Source organism: Parastagonospora nodorum, assembly GCF_000146915.1.
Source record: "Parastagonospora nodorum SN15 chromosome Unknown scaffold_35, whole genome shotgun sequence".
Lineage (NCBI taxonomy): Eukaryota > Fungi > Ascomycota > Dothideomycetes > Pleosporales > Phaeosphaeriaceae > Parastagonospora > Parastagonospora nodorum.
The window spans coordinates 253495-281290 of NW_001884583.1; the positions used below are offsets into that span (position 1 = coordinate 253495).

The 27796-nt window shown below is 51.7% G+C and overlaps 12 protein-coding genes and 1 non-coding gene across 13 annotated transcripts; 9 read left to right on the plus strand and 4 right to left on the minus strand.

The window, feature by feature from the left end:
- Positions 1-2138: 2138 nt before the first annotated feature.
- SNOG_15071 (hypothetical protein) lies at positions 2139-5612 on the plus strand (the record flags this gene model as incomplete). Its single annotated transcript, XM_001805182.1, has 2 exons — positions 2139-4019; positions 4074-5612. 2 exons carry the CDS (start codon positions 2139-2141, stop codon positions 5610-5612), a joined length of 3420 nt encoding a protein of 1139 aa, XP_001805234.1.
- A 424-nt stretch (positions 5613-6036) lies between these two features.
- Positions 6037-7936, plus strand: SNOG_15072 (hypothetical protein; the record flags this gene model as incomplete). The annotated part of the gene is made up of 2 exons (XM_001805183.1): positions 6037-6647; positions 6823-7936. 2 exons carry the CDS (start codon positions 6037-6039, stop codon positions 7934-7936), a joined length of 1725 nt encoding a protein of 574 aa, XP_001805235.1.
- Positions 7937-8706: 770 nt separating this feature from the next.
- SNOG_15073 (hypothetical protein) lies at positions 8707-9082 on the plus strand (the record flags this gene model as incomplete). Its single annotated transcript, XM_001805184.1, has 3 exons — positions 8707-8802; positions 8862-9019; positions 9064-9082. The coding sequence occupies 3 exons, from the start codon at positions 8707-8709 to the stop codon at positions 9080-9082; spliced, it is 273 nt and encodes a 90-aa protein (XP_001805236.1).
- Positions 9083-9220: 138 nt separating this feature from the next.
- Positions 9221-9687, plus strand: SNOG_20170 (hypothetical protein; the record flags this gene model as incomplete). Its single annotated transcript, XM_001805185.1, has 2 exons — positions 9221-9413; positions 9464-9687. The coding sequence occupies 2 exons, from the start codon at positions 9221-9223 to the stop codon at positions 9685-9687; spliced, it is 417 nt and encodes a 138-aa protein (XP_001805237.1).
- Positions 9688-10306: 619 nt separating this feature from the next.
- Positions 10307-11525, minus strand: SNOG_15074 (hypothetical protein; the record flags this gene model as incomplete). Its single annotated transcript, XM_001805186.1, has 3 exons — positions 10307-10353; positions 10642-11204; positions 11257-11525. The coding sequence occupies 3 exons, from the start codon at positions 11523-11525 to the stop codon at positions 10307-10309; spliced, it is 879 nt and encodes a 292-aa protein (XP_001805238.1).
- A 1234-nt stretch (positions 11526-12759) lies between these two features.
- SNOG_15075 (hypothetical protein) lies at positions 12760-15270 on the minus strand (the record flags this gene model as incomplete). The annotated part of the gene is made up of 1 exon (XM_001805187.1): positions 12760-15270. One exon carries the CDS (start codon positions 15268-15270, stop codon positions 12760-12762), a length of 2511 nt encoding a protein of 836 aa, XP_001805239.1.
- Positions 15271-16146: 876 nt separating this feature from the next.
- On the plus strand, positions 16147-17568 carry SNOG_15076 (hypothetical protein; the record flags this gene model as incomplete). The annotated part of the gene is made up of 1 exon (XM_001805188.1): positions 16147-17568. The coding sequence occupies one exon, from the start codon at positions 16147-16149 to the stop codon at positions 17566-17568; it is 1422 nt and encodes a 473-aa protein (XP_001805240.1).
- Positions 17569-18070: 502 nt separating this feature from the next.
- SNOG_15077 (hypothetical protein) lies at positions 18071-18706 on the plus strand (the record flags this gene model as incomplete). Its single annotated transcript, XM_001805189.1, has 2 exons — positions 18071-18489; positions 18598-18706. 2 exons carry the CDS (start codon positions 18071-18073, stop codon positions 18704-18706), a joined length of 528 nt encoding a protein of 175 aa, XP_001805241.1.
- Positions 18707-19555: 849 nt separating this feature from the next.
- SNOG_15079 (hypothetical protein) lies at positions 19556-21172 on the minus strand (the record flags this gene model as incomplete). Its single annotated transcript, XM_001805190.1, has 3 exons — positions 19556-20008; positions 20058-20182; positions 20542-21172. 3 exons carry the CDS (start codon positions 21170-21172, stop codon positions 19556-19558), a joined length of 1209 nt encoding a protein of 402 aa, XP_001805242.1.
- A 433-nt stretch (positions 21173-21605) lies between these two features.
- On the plus strand, positions 21606-22971 carry SNOG_15080 (hypothetical protein). Its single transcript, XM_001805191.1, has 4 exons — positions 21606-21827; positions 21884-22381; positions 22431-22547; positions 22599-22971. Exons 1-4 carry the CDS (start codon positions 21611-21613, stop codon positions 22700-22702), a joined length of 936 nt encoding a protein of 311 aa, XP_001805243.1. The 5' UTR covers positions 21606-21610; the 3' UTR covers positions 22703-22971.
- An 836-nt stretch (positions 22972-23807) lies between these two features.
- SNOG_15081 (hypothetical protein) lies at positions 23808-25788 on the plus strand (the record flags this gene model as incomplete). Its single annotated transcript, XM_001805192.1, has 4 exons — positions 23808-23838; positions 23994-24001; positions 24179-24449; positions 24500-25788. 4 exons carry the CDS (start codon positions 23808-23810, stop codon positions 25786-25788), a joined length of 1599 nt encoding a protein of 532 aa, XP_001805244.1.
- Positions 25789-26147: 359 nt separating this feature from the next.
- SNOG_16657 lies at positions 26148-26219 on the plus strand. The gene has a single exon. It is a non-coding gene; the product is annotated as a tRNA-Met (tRNA).
- Positions 26220-26396: 177 nt separating this feature from the next.
- On the minus strand, positions 26397-27569 carry SNOG_15082 (hypothetical protein; the record flags this gene model as incomplete). The annotated part of the gene is made up of 1 exon (XM_001805193.1): positions 26397-27569. One exon carries the CDS (start codon positions 27567-27569, stop codon positions 26397-26399), a length of 1173 nt encoding a protein of 390 aa, XP_001805245.1.
- Positions 27570-27796: the final 227 nt, after the last annotated feature.

Sequence of the window (27796 nt, forward strand, 5' to 3'; positions counted from 1 at the left end):
TTTATAAAACTATACCCGCATTGTCATAGATAGACCGTGCAATGCGCTGTAAGCACACAATTCGACACGTTTTTCAGCACAAGCTACGCTCTACTCACAGCACGTGGCTTAAACAGGCCCAAAACCTACGATAGCGCACTATCAACTTAATCAAGACATCGTAGATAATTCTTCGCACGCTACCATTAGCAGGGCGATCCACGTAGCTTAAAGCTTGTACGGCAGTACACTAGCACGCAAGTGATAAATGTTCAATACGAAAAGCTAGACTTGTTAATATTTACCCTGCTATTTCGAATAAAGATACACAATCCTCTTTTCGTGATATAATTATTGTCCTCCCAATACGTGGAATAGACCCTGAATTCTAGCCGTTGTACAGCTGTCTTCGTGTAGCACTTGAGCTATTCGATTGTCATCGACGGAGCAACATTACCTAGACAGAAAGCATAGTTTTGTTGAGCATTCTGAAATAAAATGTACAATGCAGACTTGGGCGCTTTCTTGAGGCTGCTTAAACGCTACCTGTAATGAACGAAATGATTTTCGAGGTAACGCCATAGTAAGAGCTATCGAGAGCAGCTAGGAGGACCATCGTCATGCAGAAGATACAGATCTCTAGTCGAGCATCGCACCTGAAAAGTACTTTGTGCTACCCGCAACATGCAACAAGAAGTCGGACAGACCTGTTTTCATCACACAGACTAGTCGTCAACTTCGGCGCAACTGTTGCCTGTAGCGCCCAGGTGGCGATGAGTACAGAGCGTTAAAACACATCATTTGAATCATTCTTGCACAACTTCCAGAGGCGGGACAATTCGGTACGACTCGTCATTTCCCCATTGCAAGTCTTGTCAGCATAAAGTATATACAGGGTTCCCCGCCATCCCACGCTGACATGCCAATATTTCACCACGCATGTATGCTACCTTTCCTGGGTCCGTACATGATACAAGTGCACGAATTCGGAAGGACATTTCGTCTCGAGGCAAGTGGTCCAGTTCATCACGGCTACTAGTCGAGCAGCCCCGTTTGACCCCTTGGAAATCCCAAAGGATCGGGCACTTGGACAGGTATTGGTGCATTTCGAGCCACTTGCATTATGACGGAGAGCCAAGCCTTGATGCGGTGGTGGTTCTTGCTGTTGTATGTAGTATCGAATCATCTTACCATGCATCATGGTCGGCGAATAGTATACCGCAAAGAGGACGTCCAAACCCGTGCCCTGAAGCGCGTCGTCGGGAATGAGTGGAGATCCAAGAAGCTCAAGACGAACTGTCGAATCGTTGTTTCTTGTGCTGTGGGGCGGGACCTCCCGTGCCCTGTCTACCGCAGTGCAGGAAATTCCAGCGATCCACTTCAACCACCTCTTTCATCGACGAGCATGCATTTTCGCGCGGACAAGAGAGGGGGTGTCGGTACACGGCACGAATCTCTCCAGTCGCCCTTTAGCCGGCTGGTTTGGGACGCGTCTGGTGTCGTTACCCCACACGATGCTGCAGGGAAGGCTCTGCGGAAGCGGACAGAAGTTTGCAGTGCATAAGCGAAGACGCGCCTGCATGGTGGGCAAATCAGTTCTGTCACATGCTGGAGCAAGCTGACGCCATTATGGCGACTATTTGCGCCGCTGGTGAAAACGACGCGTCGCAATTGCAGTTGGCGAACAGGAAAATGTGCATTTCGATGTGAGAGTGGTGCGGTGAAAGTGGCGGGTGGGCTGAAAGGGGACTTTGGCCTTAGCGCGATGACGTTGGGTCGCCGTTTTGAGGAGGGCTGTCGAGGTTCTCGAAGCCGGATCCAGCAAACTTTTTCCAGTTCCACGCCAAAGCGTTGAATGCTAGTCGCGTAGCCCTACCATCGCCCTGACCTGACAGACTTTCTCCGTGACCATGCCTGCGACAGTGAATAGCAGGCTTGCCCCCGCCAACTGCCGCAGCTCAACGCGCTCTGGCCATATCAAATCACGGATCCACTCCGGTGCTGTTCCACGGTTCCGCTACCCACCAGACTGCACTTCACCCACGAGCACCCTCTTCACCCACTGAGCTCTACTAAACCGAGCTTCCCTAGGCCAAGGCGATGCTGGGCCTAACAACTTAGTCGCGCCTTCCCCATTCTTTCCCGTAATAGCAAGAGCAATGCCGCGCCTTCCCAACCGCGACGCTGAACAGCAACTGCCCTTTACGGGCGACAATGTCGACGACACCGACTTCTCACATGACCTGTCGCACGCAGAAAATGGAGGCGCACATCCACGCACACGATCCATAAGATCTCAGTCCATCACAGCACAGTCGCTGTCAGGATCGTACTCGCGCAACCCAGTGCGGTCCTTTGCGCACCAGACGTCGCATAGCTTTGCTGGTTGGACCACCCCACTCCCTACATACAAGCAACCATTGACGATATTAGATACGCCCCAATACTCCTCGTCACAGGGCGTGCGCGAGAGGAGCGCCCAATTGGCTTCCTATGCCCTCGACGCCGAAGAGTACCAAGATCGACCGCACCGCCAAAGCTTCGCCGAGACCGATGCCGCTTCGGGAAGGCATGCAGCACTCCTATCAGAGTATGCTGGAGGCAGGGCGTCACCTGACTCCGCATGGGCAGATACCATAGACGAGGACAGCGAGCCAGAGACGCCAGAGACGGTCATTGGGCCAGATGGACACGATCGCAACTTCTTCACTCCGTCTTCGCGGACAGGATATGATGCTCAATCACGGGATCCACGCGGAGCTCCGCATAGTTCGAGAGTGCCTAATGTGCGGGTGCAGGATACAGAGCGGACGCCCCTCCTGCCAGTGCCAAGACTATCCCGGCTGGAGTCGCAGCCCAAGCAGACGTCCAAGCAGGATCCGACACCGTCAGATTCCAACGCCTCGGGCATATCCTACCGAATCAAGGAGACATTCTTCACTGGACGGCAGCATGTCGTCGAATTTCGCCGAAGCTTGACGAACCCGAAAAACTACACCAAGGATGCTCTCGCTTCGACCGCACTGACCAGTCTGGCCATGACATCAGCTGTCTTCCTGGGTCTGTTGCTGAATCTGCTGGACGCACTCTCATATGGCTACATTCTGTTCCCGCTAGGCGCGCCCATATTTAGTCAGACCGGACCAGATGGCATCTCCATCTTCTTCGTGAGCTGCATCGTCTCCCAGCTATGCTACTCGTTAGGCCTCTCGTCTTTCAAGGGTGGTGTTGGCTCTGAGATGATCGAAGTCGTGCCATTCTTCCACAAGATGGCTTATTCTATCATGGAGCGGATGGAAGGCCAATCTCCTGAAGCCATCATCGCCACCACCATCGTGGCCTACTGTACCAGCTCCGTTCTCACTGGACTCATCTTCTTGGGTCTTGGCTCATTCAAGCTCGGCAATCTGGTCAGCTTCTTTCCCCGACACATTCTCATTGGCTGCATTGGAGGTGTCGGATTCTTTTTGGTGGTCACTGGCTTCGAAGTTTCCGCACGCATAGAGGGCAACCTCAACTATGATCTAGAGACATTGCAAAAGCTTTTATCCGCCGATACGTGGTATTTGTGGTGTCTTCCTCTCTTCCTCGCCGTCTCCATCATGCTGCTTCAGCGCATGGTCAAGAGTCCGTTCGTACTGCCAGCGTTTTTTGTTTGCGTCTTCGCGATCTTCTACATCATCGTCGAGGGCATCTTCCGCATGGATCTCGAGGTTGTTCGTAACGCTGGATGGATCTTTGAGCGGCCCGAGGCAGGTGTCCAGTTCTACAGATTCTATTCTTATTTCAGTAAGTGCATGTCTAGACCATTGATGGCCGAAGTGCTAATAGTCATTGCAGAATTCGGCAGCATCGATTTCGGTGCACTGGCCAGCACCATTCCCACCATGTTTGCCCTTTCATTCTTCGGTATCATCCACGTCCCAATCAATGTGCCGGCATTGGGTGCGGCCGTCAAGGAAGACAATCTCAACGTCAACCGCGAACTCATCGCCCATGGCATCTCCAACACCCTGTCCGGACTTGTTGGAAGCATCCAGGTATGTCCCTCTGATATCTCATCAAAGCTTTCCATCATCTAACATCATTCGTAGAACTACCTCGTCTACGCAAACAGCGTCATGTTCATCAATAATGGAGGTGACAGCCGAACTGCCGGTCTGCTACTTGCTGCGGCAACAACTGCAGTGTGGATCGCCGGCCCAGCAATGATTGGCTACATTCCCATCTGCCTGGTCGGATCCCTCATCTTCCTTCTTGGCATCGACCTCATGAAGGAAGCGTTGTGGGACACCTGGGGCAAATGCCACAAGTTCGAGTACCTGACGATTCTTGCGATCGTGCTGATCATGGGCGTCTACGATTTTGTCGTCGGCATCCTTGTTGGTATCGTTCTTGCTTGTGTCAGCTACGTGGTTCAGAGCTCCCGTCACCCAGCGCTGCGGGCATCCTACAGCGGTGTTGTTGCAGAGTCGACAGTACGACGACCTCGTGCTGATGTCCGATACCTCAACAAGGTTCGCGGTCAGATCCACGTGATGAAGCTTGGCGGCTTCCTATTCTTCGGAACTATAGTGTCTGTTGAAGAGGATATGCGTGCGCTAATTCAGGAAGACACTTTCAGAGAGCAGCCCGTTAGCTTCATTATTGTCGACTTTACGCATGTCACTGATGTCGACTTCTCCAGTTCAGAAGGCTTCCAACGCATCAACCGCATCCTCTCACGGAAGAACGTCAAGATGGTTCTCTCTGGTGTCTCCTTCGCAAACCCAGTCGGACGCGCCTTGCGCAGTGTGGGTCTTCTAGACGAAGAAGAAGGCAACGAAGAATGTCCTCCACCCCAAGTATTCGAAGACCTCAACACAGCCCTCGAATCCTGCGAAAACGAACTCCTCGAGGTCTTCCACAAGCACTGCAACTCCGCCTCCAAGCGCCAACAAACCACCCCGCCTATGAGCATCAACGGCGCCTCAACCGCCTCGGAGCAAATCCCCACTGGCGGCACACCCACCTCCTCCTTCGGCGCCAGCTCCCTCAACCCCGCCTTCTCCTCCCCCCGCCGCGGCGCCCGCCTCGTCGCCGCACGCTCCACCATGCGCGAAGCCCACACCGCACACGACACGCTCTCCATCCCGTCCACCGAAACCTCCTCCACCCAAGCCCCTCCCTCGCGCTGGAAAAACTTCTCCCAACCCCTCAAGATCATCCTCCAGACGTTTGAGGATATCTCACCCAAGAACGAGGACTTCTGGCACGCCGTCGCCCCGTACTTTGAGCGCAAGGAATATCCCGCGGGCACTGTGCTGTATTCGCGCGGCGACGACCCGGATGGCTTTTATATCCTGGAAAAAGGACGGTTTCGCACCGAGTACTCGCTCGACCAGGGGAGTTTCTTCGAAGTCATTCTGCCAGGCACGACGTGTGGCGAACTGCCCTTTTTTAGCGAGACGGATCGCACGGGCACGGTCGCGGTCGAGGAGGATAGTGTGGCGTGGCTGATGACAAGAGACAGGTATAGGGAACTTGAGAGCAAGGATGCAGCTGTTAGTAGCGAGTTGCTCAAAGTGGGGTTGAAGTTGACCAAGGAGCGGATGGATGCTATTACGAGTTATGTACTTGTTACTGCGTCGTAGAGGAGGGGAAGAGGGTGGTCTTCTGTTTCTTGTAGATTGTTAGAGGAGGTTGGGTTTGGGAAAGGATAGGAAAATTTGGGGGTGTTGTTTGTCTTCATTTGCATTGTGTTTGGATTAGCATGGGGTTTTGGTGGTTATTTGAGATGGAAATTTTGTGAGGAATTTGAAGAGTTTGAAAGAGGTGATTGATGTTCGTTTGTCGCAGGATACATTATATAAGAGAGTGTAATCACGTTCTATTCTTTGCTATGCAGTACTCAGTTCGTGAATGACAAATTGTCGCTGCCTTGTTTCTGCCTCAGCCTCACGCACGAAGGAAGGCGCAGGCTGTGCCTAGCGCGCTCACCTTTATACAGCCTGCTCCCCACTCCTCTTTCTTCCTACCTCCTTCATACCCTTCTTCCCACTGTCCTGGCCGTCCGACATGATCCCCGACAATTCCGAAGACGCCGGACGACGCTATTGCCAGCTCCGCCTTGATGCGGCTACGGCTTCCGGGCCGCCCCACTTCGACTACCAGCCGCTCCCGCCGCGACACATTCGCATCATCGAACTCCAGCCCGGCGAACGATCGGATCCGTTTCGAGCGCGATTTATTGTTGGTTCGCTCGACGAGCCGTTCGAGTACGATGGCCTGTCGTATATGTGGGGTGACGCTGCACCTGTTGATCGTGTGGTTGTCGACGGTGCGGTGATACCAATTGCGTGGAATCTTGCGAGGGCGCTGGAGTATTTGCGCGACAATATGAATCCGGAGCCTCTTAGGATTTGGATTGACGCGATTTGTATCAATCAACATGACGATGCCGAGCGCGCGAATCAAGTCGGTTTGATGCGGCTGCTGTATAGGAAAGCGGAGTGTGTTCGGATTTGGATCAACGAACCTGATCTGGATGAGGAAAGCGAAGCATTGGCTGCATTGCGGAAATTCCAAGTACGGGAAGAAGAGCAGAAGTTCGGTCTCGGCGATGATCCGGACTTCTGGGATCCCATATTGCCGATCCTGGAGAATGAATACTGGAGTCGAGCATGGATGTCAGTAGCCATATGCAAGAGCAGTAGGATCTGTCGGCTGACTTAGCCTTTCGCGGCGTGGTAGACAGCAAGAGATCATAAACGCCCGTTTTCTGATACTGCACTGCATGAACGCCTCAGTAATCGGTACTACAGTATTCGAGTTCCGTCGAGCTGTAGAATTGCACTTGACTAGATTTATCGGCGTTTATCTTAACATATCGGTCTATGTTAAACTATGGCACAGCGATCGGTCTCCAAAAGCGCAAGAAATGTTCGCTTTTCACGGGGAGGCAAGACAACGATACAAATTAATTCACCTCCTCCATGATAAGGAGGGCTTGCTGGTATCAAGAGAGCATGACCGTTTCTACGCTATCATGCACCTGGCTAAAGATTACCGGGATGGAGACCTTGCAGTTGACTATACAAAGAGTTTGGAACAAGTCATGGTCGATGTCGCTACTCATCACATTTCACGACATCAAGATCTTGAGTTCCTGCTTCAAAGTTTCCCGCCCATCGAGGATTATTTGGATTCTTGTGAAGGCTTAGCTCGTCCCTCTTGGATTCCGAACTGCTGGCTAGGGAGGAAGGACACTGGAGCTGTAATTGCTAGCAGGGGTATGATATACAGCCAGTGCAGTCACAAATCTATTGACATGAGTACCATGCGCCTCAGTGTTCGTGGGATCAAGATTGACAGATTACGAAAGCTCTTCAAATCCGAGCAGATCTTTCGGGAAATGACTGTTGTGCAATTCTGGGCCTCGGCACTTGGCCAACATTTACAGCCATACATGTCCGACAACGCAGCGGGCTTGCCACATGATATCTACTATACCCTTTCTAGCTACTGGTTGCTCGAAGATTTCGACCACGAGTTTTTAAAGGCCGCTCTCGCATATCTGTACGAGCTCAATCAAGTCGCAGAGCTCACGAATATCAACATTGTCGAGGGGAATCAGGCTTTACTACCGGGCTGGAATGATAACACACACGCAATTTTGCAGCAGTTTCTCATACATGTCAGCATACACAACTTCACCTTGACAGATAAGGGATCCTTTGGTCTCACGCCTAGATCCAATATCAGAGAAGAAGACGAGGTTTGGATGGTACTCGGATGTCCACATCCAATCGTTCTGCGACAGCGAGACGATGGAGCATACTCGTATGTTTGCCCGGCAATAATCACTGGTCTCACGGACTCGCTGATGGAGCATGAAGATTTCGAAAAGTTCACAAGGGAAACTCAACCTGGTGAAAAGATTGGAGAGTGGAGAATGGAAGACATTGAATTGGTATGAGCGACTTGAAAGTCATCGATACCATCGCGACATGGATATGGCGACAGGATGATCTCCTGGGATTGAACTTTTCTCTTGTCTTGGGCTTAGATTTCCACTTGTACTTGTACGAAGGCGTATCAGTTGACTTTCAAGTCTTTTAGGTAGCGTGAAATTGGAAGGATTCATGTTTGAAAGACTAGTAGCGGAAATCCCTACAATGCAAACTCCATCCCAAATCGTTTTGTGCCGCATGTGCTCATTCGTTACTCTTCGGATTTATTTTAACACTGCCCTCAACGCCCAGAGGGAACAGAGAATAATGACCACTTCAAGAATTGAATTCCGCGCGCATCAAGATTTCTCTGCTTCTCAAATACAAATGCCAGAAGTGATTGCACTCCAAACTACAGAGATACCTTTCGCAGAGCCATGTGACCCCGCGACATCAGATTCTTACCCCACTGACCAAGCTTAAAAATTCAGTAAGTAGTAAAGACATCATTTGCTCATGCACGACGAGCATGATCGTGGTTGTGGTTTACCGCGCCACGGAGTCGCAGCATGTTGATACTCCGCTGTGACTAAGAATTAGTTGGTCTCCGAGAAAAAGCCACTCCCACTCCGCTCCCATTAACTTTATGAAAGAGAAAGATCTGCGCATGTATAAGCGTCGAATACTCTGTATCTGTTCAAATTAAATTTCAGATCATACAGCTTGCACATTTGCATGATCATCAATTTGTACCATTGAACTCGTCTCATCAAGCGTACAAAAAGAACCACTCGCAATGCACATCAAAACCAACATCACGCTCTACACTGAAGGCACACCCAACGGCCTCAAAGCCTCCATCGCCCTAGAAGAGCTTGGTCTTGAATACAAAGTATTCACCAACCACCCCTGCTAAAACTTCACAGCATTGCTGACTGCTACATCGCCCAGGTCGTGACGTTAGACTTCAGCAAACACGAGCAGAAAGAACCATGGTTCCTTGCCATCAATCCCAACGGTCGGATCCCAGCGCTCATTGACACGGACGAAAACGGCCGCGAGATCAAGATCTTCGAAAGCGGTGCCATTCTGTTGTATCTCATCGCTACGTATGACGACGATCGGAAAGTCTCTTATCCTCATGGAAGCGCAGAGCACTGGGAGACGATTAGCTGGGTGTGTCTCGTTGCGCGCCGGTTTGTGATTTTCTTGCTGATGTATTGACAGCTCATGTGGCAAATGGGCGGTCTGGGACCTATGCAGGGCCAGGCGAATCACTTCACCCGTAAGTTCGAACTGATCTTGTAAGGATGTTGACGTTCATGAATACCCCAGGCTACGCTCCCGAGAAACTCAAGTATCCCATCGACCGCTACGTCAACGAGACGCATCGTCTCTACCGCACTCTGAATGGCCAGTTGGCTAAGAACGGAACTGGATATGTCGTAGGCGATCGCGTCACCGTCGCTGACATCGCTATTTGGCCATGGGTTGCTGCACACAGTAAGCTGATCGTTTCCCCGATACACGCTCAAACTAATATGTGTTGCAAGATTTCTCCGGTATTCCCTCGCTTGCTCCATATCCCGAGATCACGAAGTGGTTCAACAAGCTTCTTCAGAGATCAGGTTTCGAGGCTGGACGTAATGTCCCACGCCCGCATTTCCACATTACACTGAACGAGCTGGGAGAGGATGAGCTTGATAAAGTTGCTGAACATGGGAGGAAGTGGCAGGAAGAGGCGAGGGATAAAGAGGCTGCTCTGCGAGGAGAATAGAATGAGTGATCGAGTTGTGAACTGCTGTTTAGGTGGAAAGGTTATGGTCGTTTCCAGTTCAATGAGCATGCTTCGCTTTTCAACCTCATGCAATCAGGGTCTCTATCTATCGACCTCCTAGACAATTTTTACATCTACACCTCCCATCCTGTCCATCTCTAGCCTTCCACCCTTTTCACTCCGTCCATGCCTACACTCATATTCCTGCGACGCAGCCTCTTGTATCTCAATCGCTGGCGGGGAAATCCGTAACGAGTCGTTTGTGTGCTTGTTTTTGCGCATCGCAAAGGACAATGCCACTGTGGCGAGGAGTGAAAGACCAGCAAGTACTTTAATTGCTACCCCGATGGTTTCGTTGATCTTTGATGGTACCCAGCTCGCGTTGACCGAGTCGCACTGAGATTTTGCATGTGCGTATGCGTGCGCATGTGCGAGAACAGTGAAGAAGAGAGGGGTGAAGAGAGAGTACATCGTGAGCGTGTAACGAGAGAACTTAAAGTTCAAATTGCAGTGAAGGCAGAAAAGAAAAGATCTAAATAGATCCTTGAACTAGAATGACCTTGTATTAAAGTACCATTCTGAATCAGGCGACCCAGAGTTTTTGTATCGCGACTCGCGGCTACTGAAGCGAGAATCGCTCGTTGCGAGGATCCGCAAACCAAGTCGCTAGGGCTCGGTAGCACCAAGCTCATAAACTTATCCTGCAGCAGAAATTGTATCCAACCCAAGGCTAAGTAACTCGCATAACGGTTGATAAAGCTGTTGACGTATCTCAAGCGGCCGTTCTGTGCGTTTTTACTTAGCGGTCAGGCCGACCAGGCGACTTGGAAACTTCTACACCATCGCAATGCCAAATTATGCATGAATGTATAAGCCACTAAGAGAACTGCAGGTCAAGTTTTATCACCCCTCATCTTACTATGTTTGCCCTTGCCCCACTCCCCATCAACTCACTAGGCGGCTGCTGCATTTCCACCAGCCCAAAACCCTCATCCATTTCGCCAATCTGCTGCCTTCTATCTGTTTCGCTCCTTCCATTTGCATACTGATTATGCTTCATAGGAGATGCCTGCTCGTCTAAGTTCCTGTGCTTACTTCTGCGCATCGTCAGAAACACCGCTGTAAGGAGCAAGAGTCCAGCAACTACGCCGATGACGATACCAGCGATTGCGCCGCCTGCTATACCACCATCCTTCTCTGTGTCGGGCGTGGGTGAAGATGAAGCTGGAGCTATTGCCGAACTCGCGGTCGACGAAGCACTTGTCCCTAGCGATGATATTGTCACAACGCTCGAAGAAACATTGTTGTTCACCGCGCCAAACACCAGCGGCAAAGTGATGACACCAACGCCCGTTTTGCAACATGCCCGGGTCGTCCCGCAGCACCACTTGTCTCCATCCGCTTTGTTGTTGCATGGTGTCATCTGTGTGTTCCCCCTCGCGGATCTCGTCTGCTCGCAGATGTCCAGACAATTGCCCGACGTGAAATTTGCATCGGTGCAGAAATTCGCAAAGAAACTGCGTGATGCAGGTCAATTGTCGCGTGTATAGCCAGGCATATGTTACTTACGATATAGTCAGGCCGCCTTCCTCGACAGATCTATTCTGACACAAGCCGTTGGGCAGGCATTCATCTTTCGTGTCGCCTTTTGATCGATCGCCGCCGGCGGGATTGGCGCGGTTTGTTGCGCAACATATGGTTGGTGGGCCGCCGGACGTGCAGGCCTGGAAGCCGCTGAAATAAGAGCCGTCGGACCGTAAGACATTGCCATTTGGAGAATAGCATTGGGATTGGGCGTGTGCGATGGAGAGGATGGAGAAGATGAGGAGGATGCGCATCGTGAACGTTAAGTGTTGAAGAGGAGATTCGATCCCGGGGACACGAAAATTTGCTTAAGATAGTTCTAGGAGGTAGAAAAAGGTTCGAGAGAGGGCAGAGAGAGCCGGAAGACGTAAGCAGCACTACACGGTACCTTGCCCGGAGCGTGTATGGCCCCCAATGTATATGCGGGGGCCGATAACCACCCCATGGACCGAGCGGGGAGTATTTGCCAGCCAAGAGCTGGACCATTTGAATGTAATTTTGGAAGCTGACAGCTTACAGCCTCATCTCTTTACCGAGGCGAAAGGTTCTACGCTTCCTCCCATGGCTGAGTTGGTAAAGAAAGGGCCCACGCTCATCACATTCCTGAGCTCGTGACGTGGCTGCCATATCCTATCCAGCATTTAAAAAAGGCATGAGGGGTGAATTAGCCCAATGACATACATGGCCCATGGTGATCGGTGTAAGACGACTTAGTGAAACGCAGGGCGTTGCTCTCGTGACGAATCAAAGCTTGTGTCCTCAGCCCTTCTTTGATTCAAGATTAAAAAGCAAACATATAGCACGGCTAGAGTTGATCAGCGAATTTGACATGATCTTGCGCTACCACTGTTATCTGGTAAATCCACAGGCGTCCACAGGCGGCTACGGGTGCTGAAGCGAGAATCTCTAGTTGCGAGTAGATCGGCAATGCAACCATTCAAGTCGCTAGCGTTTGGAAGCATTACCCGCTGAGCATCAACCGGACTAGTTCTGCTATCCTAGCGTGGAATCCTCTCTAGCAACTTTTACATACGTCAGCTCATTTTCTGTCGATAGTCGCAGTAAGGACAATGGTAAATTTGGCCCTCACCAGCGGTGAAACATCTTGTTTCGAAACAAGTGCTTGGAGGGTCTGTTGGTCCGGTTTCGTCATCTGTATACCAACGTTAATATATCTCAACAGATTACGAAAATCTGCCGCACCTAACTAGCCAACTCGTCGCATAGACGTAAGATATCATCTTGTAGGGTATTGAGGCTGGAATCATGATCGATTCAGGCATGAGGGCACTTGTGTACTTCTCAACTGTAGGAATAGCAAAAGTTATTTCGATCAAAATTACATACGAATAGATCATCACAAGAAAGAAAAAACCCCCGCCTTTCGTCACACGGTAGTCAAGAGTCTGAGGGTCGAAAGTGCCATCCAAACCCGCCATTTTCTGTGCTACTACAAACTTGAAAGACTTGATGAAACCAGCAAGGCGACTACCAGTTCTGGTTCATCCGAGCGCGTGTTTGTTCGTCTTTGCCCTTCAGTTCCTTGAGGTATTTCTGGAAACCTACCTGTGTGTCCACCGCGGTCTTGACGTGATAGACGCCCACCTGCACAATTCCCGTGGTTCTGGTGCCATCTTGCCCGAGTTTTGAAGCCTGGCCTTCCCGCAATTTGGACTCGGCAGCCTCTACTGCGTTCATTAACACATTCCGGAGCTCCCGGCCGTTCAATTCCGTGCAATTCTCGATCAAATAATCGGCTGCGTCTTCTGAAATCAAGATCTTGTTTGTTTCTTGAAATCGCTTGACAAATTTCCTGACTATCTTGCCCTTAGTCTCTGTGGTCAATGGAGGGTATCCAATTGGACATGTGATGCGCGAGACAAAAGAGTCGTCGATATGGCCTCCTCGATTCGTGGTAAGAAAGAGCACTCCCGAGTAGTACTCCATACTTCTCAAGAAGACAGTAGACAAGCTGTTCCTTGTCAGATCTCCGTCCTTTCTTTTCTCCAGAAACAAGTCAGCCTCGTCGATGAGGAGTATCGCATCCCACCTAGCTGCGAGCGTGAACCAAGTTTGAAGATTATTCTCTGCTCGGTCTGACAAACCGACATCCTGGGCGGTGATGCGAAGCAGGGGTCGTCTTGTGTCATTCGCTACGCACTCCACTGTCAGTGTCTTGCCAGTACCAGGCCCACCATAGAGCAAAAAGATTCTTCCCTCGCCCTTGCCCTCCACGAAGTCATGAGCAGATGAAGAATGGCGCGCTCCTCTTGGAAGTAAAGTTTGCAAGTATTCCTTATTGGTGCCTTGTCCTAGGACGAGTTCTGAGTCCAATTTGTCATAGGAGCGAAATGGGGTGTCATCTTGTATGCCCTCTACCTCGAATACCATCCATCTCTTTGTTCTTAGCGCAAAGCCCTCCAGCCTGCGAGGTAACAAGAGGTAAATTTGCTTAGATTCGCTGGTGTCTCCTAAGTCGCTTGGACTGACATCAATCAGGCCTTTGAATGGACTAAAGCTTTCCCCGTCGTGAATGTTAGGTTGTCGAGGCGGTAAGTGAACAGGTGTTCCACGTGGTAACGGCGGAGGAGGGCGCCAGTCCTCAGCTACTTGCTGTCGATATGCCTCCGGGTCTACGATGATCTCGCCCTCGTATTTGCTGTACTCGTGTTTGTACAGTCTATGCGGAGCAAGCTTGTCGAGCATCGTGACATATTTGCGGCCTCTTCTTTCAAGCCTCTGTCGGAGTTCGTGCGTATCGGACTCGTCGTGGACATATGCAGGTACGACAGGTAGATCGAGTATGGGTCTTGAGCCATCAAACTTGGTGATCATAGCGTCATGTGAAAGCGGCCGGAATGCCGTTCCAGTCCAACCAATACTCCTAAGCAATAGTTCTAAGCGTTGTGGCTTTTCAATGATACTGTCATTGGAATTGCTACTGGTGGGTGCGTAAAGGCAGGACGCAACGACACAAGCCGAATATTCGTCATCCGTGTCTTCAACTGGTCGCCGCTGGTGGTGCCTCAAGTGAGGGTCCTCTCGTGGATCTGGACGGTTCCAGAAAGCTGATTGTTTGACGTATACAGTAGTACCTGGCTTGAAGAGAATCCAGAGACTATTGAATGCGATTTTCGGTCTTTCTTCGAAATATATGGCATGCATTGTGGGAGCTATTGTGGCACGGTACATCCCACTCAGCAGGCGCAACAAAACTGCAAGGTCTTTCGCGGTCGGTAGATCATGTAGATCTCCCAGTGTCTGTAGCTCGCGCAGGTTTAGATGCTGCATGATGAGCTTGTTGAACTTTTCATCGCCACAGCTAGGGCAATTCAATTTTGGATCAACCCTCTGCTCTTCTGGTAGGCTTTCCAGAAACGCACTGAAGTAGTGCTTCAGCTCTTGATAGCAGTGCATAAGGTCGGGAAAGCTGTCGTATGGATTTGCGTGGAACCTGTCTGGATCGGAGCGATAGGGATAGTAGCTCAATGCCGCGTTGACAATGCTGATTAACCTTTTTGAGTGAATAGTTATGTTTGCAGGGAATCTCGTAAACAGCACCGCATCTCGCCCAAACTGGAAGTCCACAGGTCTATCTCTCCATGTGGTTGAAGTGTTGGACTCTTTCCCCGTGATGTCGATGACATCAGCACTGACAAAGTATGTGAGAACAGCCCTGGAGTCCATATCGTCGTCAGGATCAGAGTCTGGGAGTCCGTTGTTTATACCTTTCCACGGCTCGTCTTTGTAGAAAGTTCGCAACTGCTTCCCATCTTGCTCGACCTCTAGGCACCAGAGCACGTCCGGACGTACCGAAAGACTTGGTGAACCTTCTGGGGACACATCTTTCGATATTTGGTTTGGCATATCAACTTGCGCTTTGGATTCGTCCATCTTCAACATTGTATCCGTGCCGTCGCGTGTATCAAGGCCAGCACCGCTGTTCGCATCCAGTGATGGCAGACTCTTCCCATCTCCTAGAGCCCTAACCGTGCTCATGTTTGCGCCTACCATCAATCAGAATGAGCATCTTTCATAAATTTATCTTTGATCAACACACCTCTATTCTATATCTGTTCACTCCGTGACTTGGATATTGATTTCCGGGTACCCAGGTGGTCCTTTAGCGCCCTCGACACGTGATGAACTTACCACTAGTCAAAGAGGTCGATCGAGAAAACTCGTTGCTTGTCAGATTGGCGGTAATGAATACTAACCCATGTGGATAGCAAACCTATATACTCGAGATTGAAGCTCGCAGTGATGGTTTAGCTTGCCACGGCAACCTCACCGGAAAAGATCAACAATTGAACTCGCAGGAAAGGCACTGAGGGGATCTTACCGGCACGATAAGATTCAGTACCATCATTCGGCGCCACATATTATCTCACCGCTCGAGCTTCAATGCAGTCAGCGAGAGTCTGTAGGCGTGGTCATATGAGGCGCATGGTGGCAGTTCACGGATGGGTAAAGCCCCAAGCCACCGATAAGTGAGCAACATCATTATTTGCGGCTGCAAGAGGGCCTCTTACGTAGCTAATTCGTCTACCGGTGAAGCGCCCCGGTCTCGAAAGCTGAAGCAAGATATGTCCACAAGGCTTTACGCCACCTTTGCGGGGTTCGTGTGGTCGCGCTTTGCTTGATCAGCTGCCTCAGCCTGCCTCTTCATTTCGTCATCGCATAGCCTCCACATGTCTGTTAATATTTACTCTTAGCTTGTTGCAACGCTTTCTCAGCTGTGCGCTATACTAGCTTTCACTTGAAAATTGTTTATTTGACAAAAAAATTCTCTACATTAGCTAGGGGACACATACGGCACTAGGGGAAGTTCTTTTCGCATTAATATCAACACGTCTATATTTAGAAGTGTGCGAGATGTCTGGGGCTGAGCCGGTTGGAATTATCGGATTGTTCTTGGCATGGAAGGGTATAGTCGACTTCGGGAAAGTGATCAACAAGTTGAGAGAAGATGACACTCGAGAGCGGGAGGTCATGTATGTGGGGCTTCAGACCTCGCAGATGGCTCTGGCAGACTGGGGTAGACACTGGGAATATGATAAGACAGACGGGCGTTTTGTTCGTTTGGAGCCTGCGCGGAAAGACCTCATCAATAGAATCATCATGCAGCTCGAAGCGTCAAGATTAGAGGCAGTCAGGAAGCTGAGCAAGTACCATGAGTCTGAAGAGAAGTCCAGCATGACTACTGCAACACGGGAAAGTCGACTATCGAGGATGACAGGGAAACTGGTATCGAAAGCGAAAGGCGGCAAGGAAAAGACGCAATGGCTCATGGGCGACGATACCTTCATTGCGAAGCTTGTCGAGGAAACAGACACGCAGTACAGCCGACTCCTCCAGTTGACATCAGTGTCCAACGCTTTCCTCTATATGCACTACGATAGCTTTTTCGATGCGACCAAGCTGGGATCTCGAATGGCATCCTTGGAGGATCTGGTGAAAGCACACATTAAATCCCAAGTAAGAACGAATGATCAGGACATTGTCGCAACAGCTTCGCCACAGACGGACTCGATAGATCAACAGACTCTAGCCGCCTATGCAACCGACACTATAACCTCAAGCATACAACGAGAGCGTGTTCGGGACAGCATCGAAAGGTCACTCTACCATCATGGCGACAGCCGCGTATCGGAGACTATTGCAGACTGGTGGAACGAAAAGTCATGCTCAAACATCCTACTCATTGAGTTTCCAGACGATGCCGAAAGCGAAACGGCGACCGCAGCTTGCGCCCTGTTGTACTACCTCACAGACTGCCACAAGCTCATCTTCATGTTTGAAGAACCACGCGCCAAAGAACCCATTAAACAACTACTAGAAATGGTGAAGATGTTCATACACAGCCTCTTGTCATTGCAAAGACATGACGGGCACTCCAATGAATCTGTTTCGATTGACACCAACGACCTGGACCCCGAGATCGAAAATACGTCGAAGCTGGAGATGCTCATCACTACCTTCCACGAGCTCCTACGACGCGTCACCGAAAGCAGCAAGAGACGGATTTTGCTCATCGTTGACGGACTTGACGCCAACCCCATGGACGACAACGATGGATTCGTCCGCCTAGTCTGTCTATTTGTGTCCGGCCTCAACGACATATGCAAGATATGCAAGGCAGACTCTGGCGCAATCTTCAACCCGTTCTTCGCGCATCAAGGCCATGGTATGCGTCTTTACAACTCGATGCGGGATACGGATGTCATTGATCTTACTGATTACGACTTTCGTGAGGGCTGCTTGAGGGATGAGCTTGCTTCTGCTCTTTACCATTGAGCCGGGTGGACTACTTATGAATACTTTGATGAAATAGCCTGCTGCTAATTAAGGAGGGTCAGGGTATACAACTGATGATGTCTGTGTACGCGCTTGTCAAGAAATCTTGATGTCACTTCAGGACCCCGTGGCAGAGCAAAATAGCTGTGTTCAGTGCAAAAGTATTGATTGGAAGTTGTTAATGTACGATAGAGATACGTAATGGTACTTCCGTGTGACATGGAAGCTTCACGGTTTGTCGTTTTCCGGCTCATTCTCAGGCTAATAAGTAGACTTTACTGCCATTGAATCGAAAGTTGTGGAAGTCTTGCAGTACGCGGAGGCAGTGTATAGGCTGTAACCAATGACATTTGTGGCGGCTCAGCTTTGGGTGCGGCTGAGCAGCTACTGCGCCTCAGCGCCTCACACCTGCGATTTTCATAAAACCCCCGCGCCCTTCTGGCCTTGATTTATTCTCAAAATTTCTTCACTCTTCGATTCATTGCTCCAGCGCTGCACCAAAATGGCAGACGACAGCCCCCTTTCGATCGCTGCGAATATTATTGGCATCATGACTTTTGTTTTCGCCATTGCAGCAGCTGCATACGCACGATGGCTCTGGTTGAAGTCGCGAATCACGCAGCCATATGAATTAATCGCGCAAGACTATGAGAGAGTCGGGCACTATATCCGGGAGACCTGGATATTAGAACTCCAAATGGACTTTACTCCATCACCGCACTTGGATGACTTGATTCGCTTCGTTCACCTGGATCTTATCATGGTTGTGCTCGAAATGGTCAAGTTAACAGAATACACGGCGTCGGAAAGAATTCGCATAGGAAATACTGCTAGGTTTTCCGAGTACTACGGCGGAATTGAGTATAAAATCGAAATGATGAGGACCCTATACGCGAGAGAACAGATAAATGCGGGATTCGCGTGAGTAACGAATTCTATTTCTTTGATAGTGCTGACTCGATCGGTAGGAGACTGAGAAAGCAAGTCTCGATGCAGTCTGTCAAAGACACTGACTTGCAGGAATTGCAGGACCCAGACCTCGAAAATCCACTCCATGCAGACACAAGGCTGGGACAGGATCACATATGGCAAAGGTCCTGGGTACTTGCGGCAGCAGAAATGTCAGCTCCAGACTTAGCGCAAGCCCTAAAAATGGACATGGACAAGCACGAAAGATTTGTTCGACTGGCGGACAAGCTCATTCAGAAGAATAAAATCTTAGTTCTCGCTACTGAAAACAGATTCAGATCTCATGTATAGTAAAGATGCGATAGACATTGGAGAAGATCGATCGATGTGCTGATCTGCGTATCTTCCTTCTCATGAATCATTTATCAAACCGTATCTAAGGGATCCTAAGCTAGTCGTTTTAATCTCGTCCGTAGAGCTTGTTTTTCCTTGCTATATTAAAAGTAGGACAAGCTTTGCAACTTGCCACCGTTTAGAAATACTCGCAGTACGTCAAAGATGACGCAAAACCCATCGCTATCCCACCCCGCCCCCTTTCAGCTCATTCCTCCACCAAGAGTAATCCAGCCGTAGTAATAACCCGTCTCCTCGCTGGATAAAACTTCTCTCATCTCACCAAATTCTCCAACAACCAGGACGCCCAATATCAAGTACAACAGTACCTAATAAGCCGTAATAAAACCACGATGTGCCTCAATGCACCCACCACTCCAGACGATCCTCGACACCTGTCAGAGATCTGATATGCGAGGGTGTACGTTGACGACAAGCAATCCGGATACTTCGGCGCCGAAGAGTGCATCAGATGCCCCGCTACCCCACGCGGAGCAATGTCACTGGACCAGCTGCGCGTCACTCGCATCTCATCACATGGCCAGACCGCGCTTTGAATATGGATTTGATTGGAATTCCTGCACCTGTACTGTATGCGAGCCCTACATGAGCGGGTATTTATATATTTGCGCCATCCGAAAAGCCAAAACGCCTGCGATGCGGAAAAGGAAAAAAGGTGAACCGGCTACCGCTTACTGGTCAAGACTAAATCGACAGCCGCGCTCGCCAATCTCTGCACATCTTCTAGGCTGTGCTTGCAATCTACAATCTCCACGTCTTTGAGTTGCTTGCACTCGGCCTCATCCGGCTCCTCTAGCGCAGCGAACTGGCTATCTACCATCGCGTCCTTCATGTAGTGTCCCTGGCGTGCGCGCACGCGAGCGAGGAGAGTGGCTTTGTCGGCGCGGAGGTATACGAAGTGGACGTTTGCGTTGGGCGACTCGTCGTAGAGCCGTGCGGTGCGGATGACGTCGCGGTATTTCTTCTTCAGGGCGCTGCAGGTCACCACGACGCCTCTGGCGCCGTTCTTGAGGGACGCGAGGGCTTGGTCGCGGAGGAGGATCAGCCAGTCCCAGCGGTCGGCGTCGTTTAGAGGGATGCCGGCGGCCATTTTCTCGATGTTGGCTTGTGGGTGGAACTGGAGATGTTAGCTGGGGTGTAGTATTCAGCATGAATAAAGTGCTCACCTCGTCGCCTTCAATATAGTCGAAGCCATATCGGTCCGACAGGTACTTTGCGATGGTGCTCTTGCCGCAGCCTGCTGGCCCGGTCACGATGATGATGTGGTGTTGGCTGGTGATTGACATGGCGGCTGGGCTTGTGTCGTCCAGGGAGGTAGACGAAATTGACGGTGATGCTGTATTTGACATTGGGGGCGTGAGTGGTGTGGTATATGGTACTGGCGCTGATTGCTCGAAAGTTTGCAACATGATTGCTGTACAGTGAAGGAGCAAACGGGGCGGAGACGAATTCAAGAAGGCGGTACGACGCGGGTGTTTGAGGTGGATGTTCAAGCACAAAGGACCGGGACTCGTCTCGAGTAATATATAGCGTTGGGCTTCGGATGTAACCACGACTATTACACAGGCAGTAAGCAATAACGGCGGACCGGTGTATTGGGGCAAGCAGCGTTTAAGAGGTGGGTGCCTCGTGTGGAAATTCCTCCCGCACAGATGCCGGCAGGCATGACGGCAAGGGGGGGATCATAGTTTGGTGCAAACTTCTGGTAGCCAAGCTTTGATGTCACAACCACGATCGTGTCTGAATCAGCGTCAATTGGGCAGTGCTGGCTGACTAGCCGAACGTCGAGTGGGAGATGAGACGATTGCGGCAGGCTGCCAATGGGAAGAGGGCCTGCGAGGGTCTGGGCGGGAGAAGCGAGAGAGATGCGTGTCAAGTTGTCGGCGTTTGAAGAATGATGCGTAGTGCGTGGGATGATGGCAGTGGTGGATCCGGCAAGGCGTCGCATCGATAGTCTCCCCGCACTTTGCACCCCAGTCAGTGTCAGGTACTGGTGCAGCATGCATGCCTCAGCGGAGCCCAGCACGACGCCCTGGCACCGGAAATGCGGCGCCGCGTTCCGAGTGGGCGCCCAGAGGCAGGTCACAGCAAAGAGGCTCTGCAACAGTGAAAGGGCTTGTTGAGGGCGTGGTGAAGCTGTTGGATAATGGCGCGTGGGGGTCACACGAGGCCGCTGGAAAATCTTCGGGCCGGCGACGGGCGAGCGCGGTCGAGCCAGGCCTGAGCCGCGTAAAGGCAGCAGAGTCAGCTCGCGCGCGGAAGAGACGACACGGCACATCATGATGCTGGAGCAATGCACGCCGAGACTGCATTTGGTCGTGTGCACGTCTCCGCTCCAAGTATAGCCCGGAGCTCTCTGCAGGCTGGATGATGCGCGTCGCGTGCATCTCCGCTGTGTCTCACTGAATTAGGCGCACCGGGGGGCTGTAATCAAGCGCGCCCCCAGTAACGGACTGACGTGGACAGGCAGTGCAAGGGGCGATTGTTTGATCAAAGGGCCGGGCATGTAACCTTGAAGGCTTGGATGTTGGACGGAGACTTCGTAGGGCTGCGGGGAACAAGTCGTCCAGTCGGGGAAGAAGGCGCCAAGCCACGTTCCTGCCACTTCGGGGTGAAGCTATGGCACCCCCAGCCAAGGCCCGCCGACCGCCGACGAGCCCATCGACGACCGCATCGCATCCAGGAACGCGCCCGGCCGTCGGCAGAAGAGCAACCAACCATGTCCTACTTCTTCTCCACCCCCGTCGACATTGACATTGTGCTCGAGGACCTCGACGACCGCTCCGCCGTTGACGTCAAGCTCGACAAGAACCGCAAAGAGAAGGTGCCGCTGTATCTCGATGGCGAGTCGGTGAAAGGCCAGGTCACGGTGCGGCCGAAAGACGGCAAGCGCCTGGAGCACACTGGAATCAAAGTGCAGTTCATCGGCACCATTGGTGGGTAGCTGGCATGCAGCTGTGTAGCCGCGATTAGGCTGACACGTGAACTCCAGAGATGTTCTTCGACCGCGGCAACCACCACGAATTCCTCTCCCTCGGCCAGGAACTCGCAGCACCCGGCGAGCTGCAGCATCCCCAGACATTCGAGTTCAACTTCAAGAACGTCGAGAAGCAGTACGAGTCCTACAATGGCATCAACGTCAAGCTGCGGTACTTTGTACGCGTCACTGTCTCACGGAGGATGGCCGACGTCGTTCGCGAGAAAGACCTCTGGGTCTACTCGTACAGGATACCGCCCGAGACCAACAGCAGCATCAAGATGGATGTCGGCATCGAGGACTGCTTGCACATCGAGTTTGAGTACTCCAAGTCGAAATACCACTTGAAGGACGTCATAGTTGGCAGGATATACTTCCTTCTCGTGCGGTTAAAGATCAAGCACATGGAGCTCTCCATCATCCGGAGAGAGACGACAGGCGCCGCACCCAACCAATACAACGAGAGTGAGACGCTGGTGCGCTTTGAGATTATGGACGGGTCGCCATCGCGAGGTGCGTAGCGCACGCACTTTCTTCTGCGCGCTGACTGACGTAACAACAGGAGAGACAATTCCTATCCGGCTGTTCCTTGGCGGCTTCGACCTGACACCCACCTTCCGTGAAGTTAACAAGAAGTACTCCACGAGATACTACTTGAGCTTAGTGCTCATCGACGAAGGTATGCAAACGCGGATTGCCGTTGTACGACAGTAATGCTGACATCACACAGACGCTCGACGGTATTTCAAGCAATCTGAGATTGTACTGTTCCGACAAGCACCCGAAGGCCTGACTCTGGCGCAAGAGCAGAACAAGTTGATGGCAGTCTCCTAGATTTTGAAGCACTATGAGTGCTATAAGGGTCCAGAGTCGCCACTGAGCAGAGACATGACACATTAGCGCAGACCATGAGCGTCTAGCTTTCATCCAATCCAGAGAAGCAGACATAAGAGCTCACAGTACAGGGTCTCTCAGGCCCCGTTTCTCCGGCACACCAGGGTTGAGCAAGATGCGCATAGATATACCAGAACAGCGAATCTATAACAAGTATTCAGCCAGACCACGGCTTCAGCAAACGAGGCAATTCTTCCCGGCTGTTCCCCAAACTTCATTTTGTGGATCCAAAGGTTTTTGTGACATCTCCATGCATCGGGTTCGTCGGCCCAGCACGCTAGCAAACAATGCCGGCAGGCCACGAGGTTTAGCCCGAGTCATATTGCCGAAGTGCTGCCGGTCTCACGATCGGAGAGAGAGCCGTCGCTACCTTCACCAGCTAACTTTTGTAGTCCTTCAGCCACCAGAGCTCACCTGCGTGCGCGCTCCACGATATTCGCCACCGAATCACAAGATGCTGCGAAAATCCTCACACGTGTAGCTCAATGCATCGTTTCCTATTACAGCAGGCCTCTCCGCTTCATGGGAGCACTGATGGCTTTTCTTCCTGACTGCAGTGAAGATCAGGTCCTTCCGCGGAGCGACATGAGCGATATGCGAAGAGAAAACAGGGACTTCAGTGACTCTGTTGTAATACACGGTAATTCGGCTGCAGGCGTCGTGGCGTCGAGGACATCACGATCGGAAGATTCGGGGAGCATCAGCGATATTCGCATAAGACTCACCTCCTTACGGACCGAGCGTTCGCACACGCAACAGTTATTGGATACGATCCTGGAACGGTTGCCGTAATGTGGCTCGAGAATTTTCAGGGTGCGACCTCTTTGAGAAAAACTTATGGGTAACAGTACGAACTAGGTAAATTTTGCCAGGCCTATGACATCACGCATGCAATTCTTCACTTTCCCATCGCAGCGCACATGCGCAAATTCGTCTTGGCAAACACCAGACAACTCTATATACTCGAGAGCCGGACCGCTTGCTGAAAGTTGTCGATATCAATCCACGTTTGATCCTTCTCTCATAAGTTCCGAGAACACTAACCATGTCTCAGTCACAGCCGCCCACACCCAACGGTTAGTGCCCCACCATCGAAGTTATATTACACAATGGACATTACTTTCCCCAGCAATGCTCGCGTTCTGACATTGCACAGAGCTGACACCGCTTCTAGAACCACAAAATGGTAGCCAAGTGCACCGTCCTGATTTGAGCCGACAACAACCAACAGCATCAGATGTACGACCCCAAATGCACCATGGTCACTCTACGGCGACCAGCATGGGAAGACACGATACCGTCCGTTCGAGCAACATACAGTCACCACCTGGGCCTACTCGCAACAACACAACGTCAAGGAGAACGCTGCAAAGAAACGGCACCACCAGGACGAACAGAACGAGTAGAACGAATCAGACTGGAGGCCTGCTCGATGCGCAAGAGCGTGTTGAGAGACGGCGGGAGCCGACTGTGGATATTGCTAATGATTATTTCACACTCAATCCATGGTACAACCAGCAAAAGGCCAAGCCTGTCTTCGGCATGGCAGCGCCACTTCCTCGCACCGTACGCAAGGGAATGTGGTGGGGAAGAGGTGATCTTAAGAAATCACTCTACAAGGTCGACGAAGGGCAGGAAGACGATGGCATCGACAGAAACGATGCTTTAGACTTTGGAAAAGATATAGGTCAGTTCTGCCACAGATCGATAGGGACACCAGCTAATTCGTATATGCAGAGGATATTGATATCGACTCTGATGAGACTCAAATCAGTCCAGAACACCACGAATCACAGGGTAACGGCGACCCAGAACGCATACGCACGACGATAGGAGGACGCAAAGTCAACATGCGACGCGTGCCAACCGCAGAAGCGAACGAGATGCAAAAGCAATCTGCACAGCCATCCAGACAGAATACCAATCCGCCCAGCCAACCTTCCAGACAGAACACCAATTCCAGCAATCGTGCCCCAGTCAATGAGCATGGTCTGGCCTACAGCGACAACAACGAAGGCGGCCAAGGCAACCAACGCCACCAATTCGGTCTTGCAGATGGCCTACCTCCGCTACAAGAACTTGATTCTCACTCAACCACGCAATCCGAGAAAGACGAAAAAGAGACGCAAAAGCGCAACCATGACGCCGAGCAAGACTACTACAACCAGTACCGCAACCCCATCGCCCGCTTGCGCGCTCAGTACCCACAAGCCCCCGCAGAATTCCTCGCCACCTTCGTCTACCTCTTCCTCGGCATCTGCGTCAACCTCTCCGTCGCCACTTCAGAATCTGCAACCGGCAGTTTCGAAACGCAAGCCTGGGGCTGGGGCTTCGCCATCATGATCGGCATCTACCTAGCTGGAGGTGTATCCGGCGCGCACCTATCGCCCACCATCTCCCTCTCACTCACCGTGTACCGCGGATTTCCATGGCGCATGGCCGTCGTGTACATTGCATGCCAAATGCTCGCGGGGCTGTGCGCCGGCGCGCTGGCATACGGGCTTTACCACGACGCAATACGCGCCGTGGACCCCGGGCTGACACTCGACCTCACGGGCAAAGCCCTCTTCCCCAAGGGCCCGAGTTTCAGCACCGCCTCGGGTTTCTTCAACGATTTCGTGTACATGGCCGTGTGGGTGTGTACTGCCTTTGCGCTCGGCGACGACCAAAACTCCCCGCCTGGGCAGGGCATGACGGCGTTGATCTTCGGGCTCAACGGCTTCCTGACCATGGTGGCGCTGGGGTATAACACGGGTCTGGGGATTTCGCCAGCTCGCGATTTGGGGCCGAGATTGGTGGGGCTATGGGCGGGATATGATAGTGCGTTCAAGGGGGGTTATTGGGCGTATGGGCCGTGGGGAGCGAGTATTGCCGGCGCGCTGTTTGGCGGGTTGATGTATGATTTGTTCATCTTTGTGGGTGGGGAGAGTCCGGTGAATTATCGGTGGCCCGAAAAGGGGGATATCAAGTGGAGGGCGGAGAAGACGAAGGAGCAGGTGAAGGATCGGATTTCGACCGTCGTTTAGGTGTTGATTGGGAGTGCTGGAATTCAGGTCAAGTGAACATGATCACAATGCAGACTTGATTACCCTTTTTCAATTTTTGAATCATGTCCTTGTGCCTTTTCGCTCCATCCCTCCTGTTCTTCTGAAAACCTTCTTCCCTTCACCACATCCTCGGTTTCGCAAATTTACTTGCAAAAGACCCGCCGTTGGTGACTCACGTCAGAAATTTTTCCCTTCCCGCAATATCCACACTTGGTACCACTCCACTTCCTCAGGCTCAAAAATAGCTTCGATAGGGTATGGCTACCACTATCTGTCGCCCCAAGTCAACCTGTCTCGAGGTCATAGTTGTGTCAATTTAAAAATTTCTCCATCTTCACAGCTCAATGGCGCAGCGGAAGCGCGCCGGGCTCATAACCCGGAGGACGAAAGATCGAAACTTTCTTGAGCTACATGTTTCTTTTTTGCACCTTTTTCGACGTTCTTTTTTGCCTTGATGCGTGTCTTGTAGCGTGTGGGAGGTGGTGAAGGCCTCGAGCTGGAGTGAGTGTTTACGACGAAAGTCCCCGTAACGGATCCTTTTCCCGCTGCGCAATGTTAATCTTCTGAGCATCTTGCATCGTGCTTTTTCAGACGTCCTTGTCCTCGTCTTTGCCGGGCCAGACAATCTGCCCCGTCCACACAGCTCGTATGCACGCGATGGCGGAGATGAGCCACATCGTCACTAGCAAGATTGTCAACACACTCGCCACCCACAGAATCGCCTCGCTCTCAAGTTCCCTTCCCATGGCATTCGTCGCCAGCATAAACCCCACATTCGGAAAGATAAACGCCCACCAACTCAATCCAAACCGCATCTTTCTCGCCGCAAGCAAGTTCGCCACGAGCGCGACAGCGAACAGGAAAAATGCGAAAAGCCACATAAACACACCAACCACAAGCGCAAGCACGCGACAAATTTCCCTCGCCCCGCCATGTTTCGCAAAGTACCCGTAAGCCGGGACAGCCTCCGCGAGCCCGATCAATGCGACGATGGTATACGCCACGCTGCCCACGGGGATGAACAGCGCGGGTCTGAACGATGGCGCAGGCAGCCCCTTGTCCAACAGCATGTGTGCGAAACCCACGAGGCAGATGGACGAGATGAGCCATCCAAACCCCTGGAACGCCACGCCCGACAAGACGACCAAGTAAGCGCGCTGCAGCGGCTGACTCGCCGCGACCAGACTGGCAATCGTACCTGTCAACATGGCGCTGTATCCCGCGAGAAACAGCGCGGGCGAGAAAGGCACGGGACGAACGCTGGAATACGCAGCGAGCAGGAAGTACTGCATCAGCGCGTTTAAGAGCGAGAGACATGCATACATCCAGTACAACACATACACCGCGCTGACAAGCCAGCTATATCCAGGCCCGTACGTGACGCCGTAGACTTGCGTCCCGCCGACGAGCGTGCTGATGCTGAGCCAGAAGGCGCCGAGGAACCACGCTTCTGCTGGGTGGCGGAGCGCTTTGCCGACGTGCGTGGGATACAGACACACCCGGGTCAACATGCAGGCGGTGAAGAGCACGAACAGCGCGATGCTGAGGAAAAAGACTATCAGCCCGATGGTGTGGAGGCCGTGGAACTTGTGGGGCGTTTCGCCCAGCGCGAGGGATAGGCCGCCCGTGGACATTGTGCAGAGGAACCAGGCGAATGTGAAGTGTTTGAGGCGCTGGCGAAGACTGGGTCTGGAAGGGGGTTTGTCATGCAGGGGTGGAGAGGACGTTGTTGATTGGGATGGGGTATTTGTATTGGCCATGGTGTTGATGTGTTCTTTTGAGTGCATTGTTGATTCGAAGCTGGGATGGTGGTGTTGAGTGGTGTGAGCTGGTCGATGTGGTAGCTGAATCTACTGAAAGGGTCCATGTTCGTACAGATGTACATCATTAGATTGGAATCATTCTGGCATGGTGGAGACTGAAGTGTAAAGGCAAACGAGTCGAGGTGATGTTGTCGTCTAAAGGTCATACGGATGCGGAAGCGGGA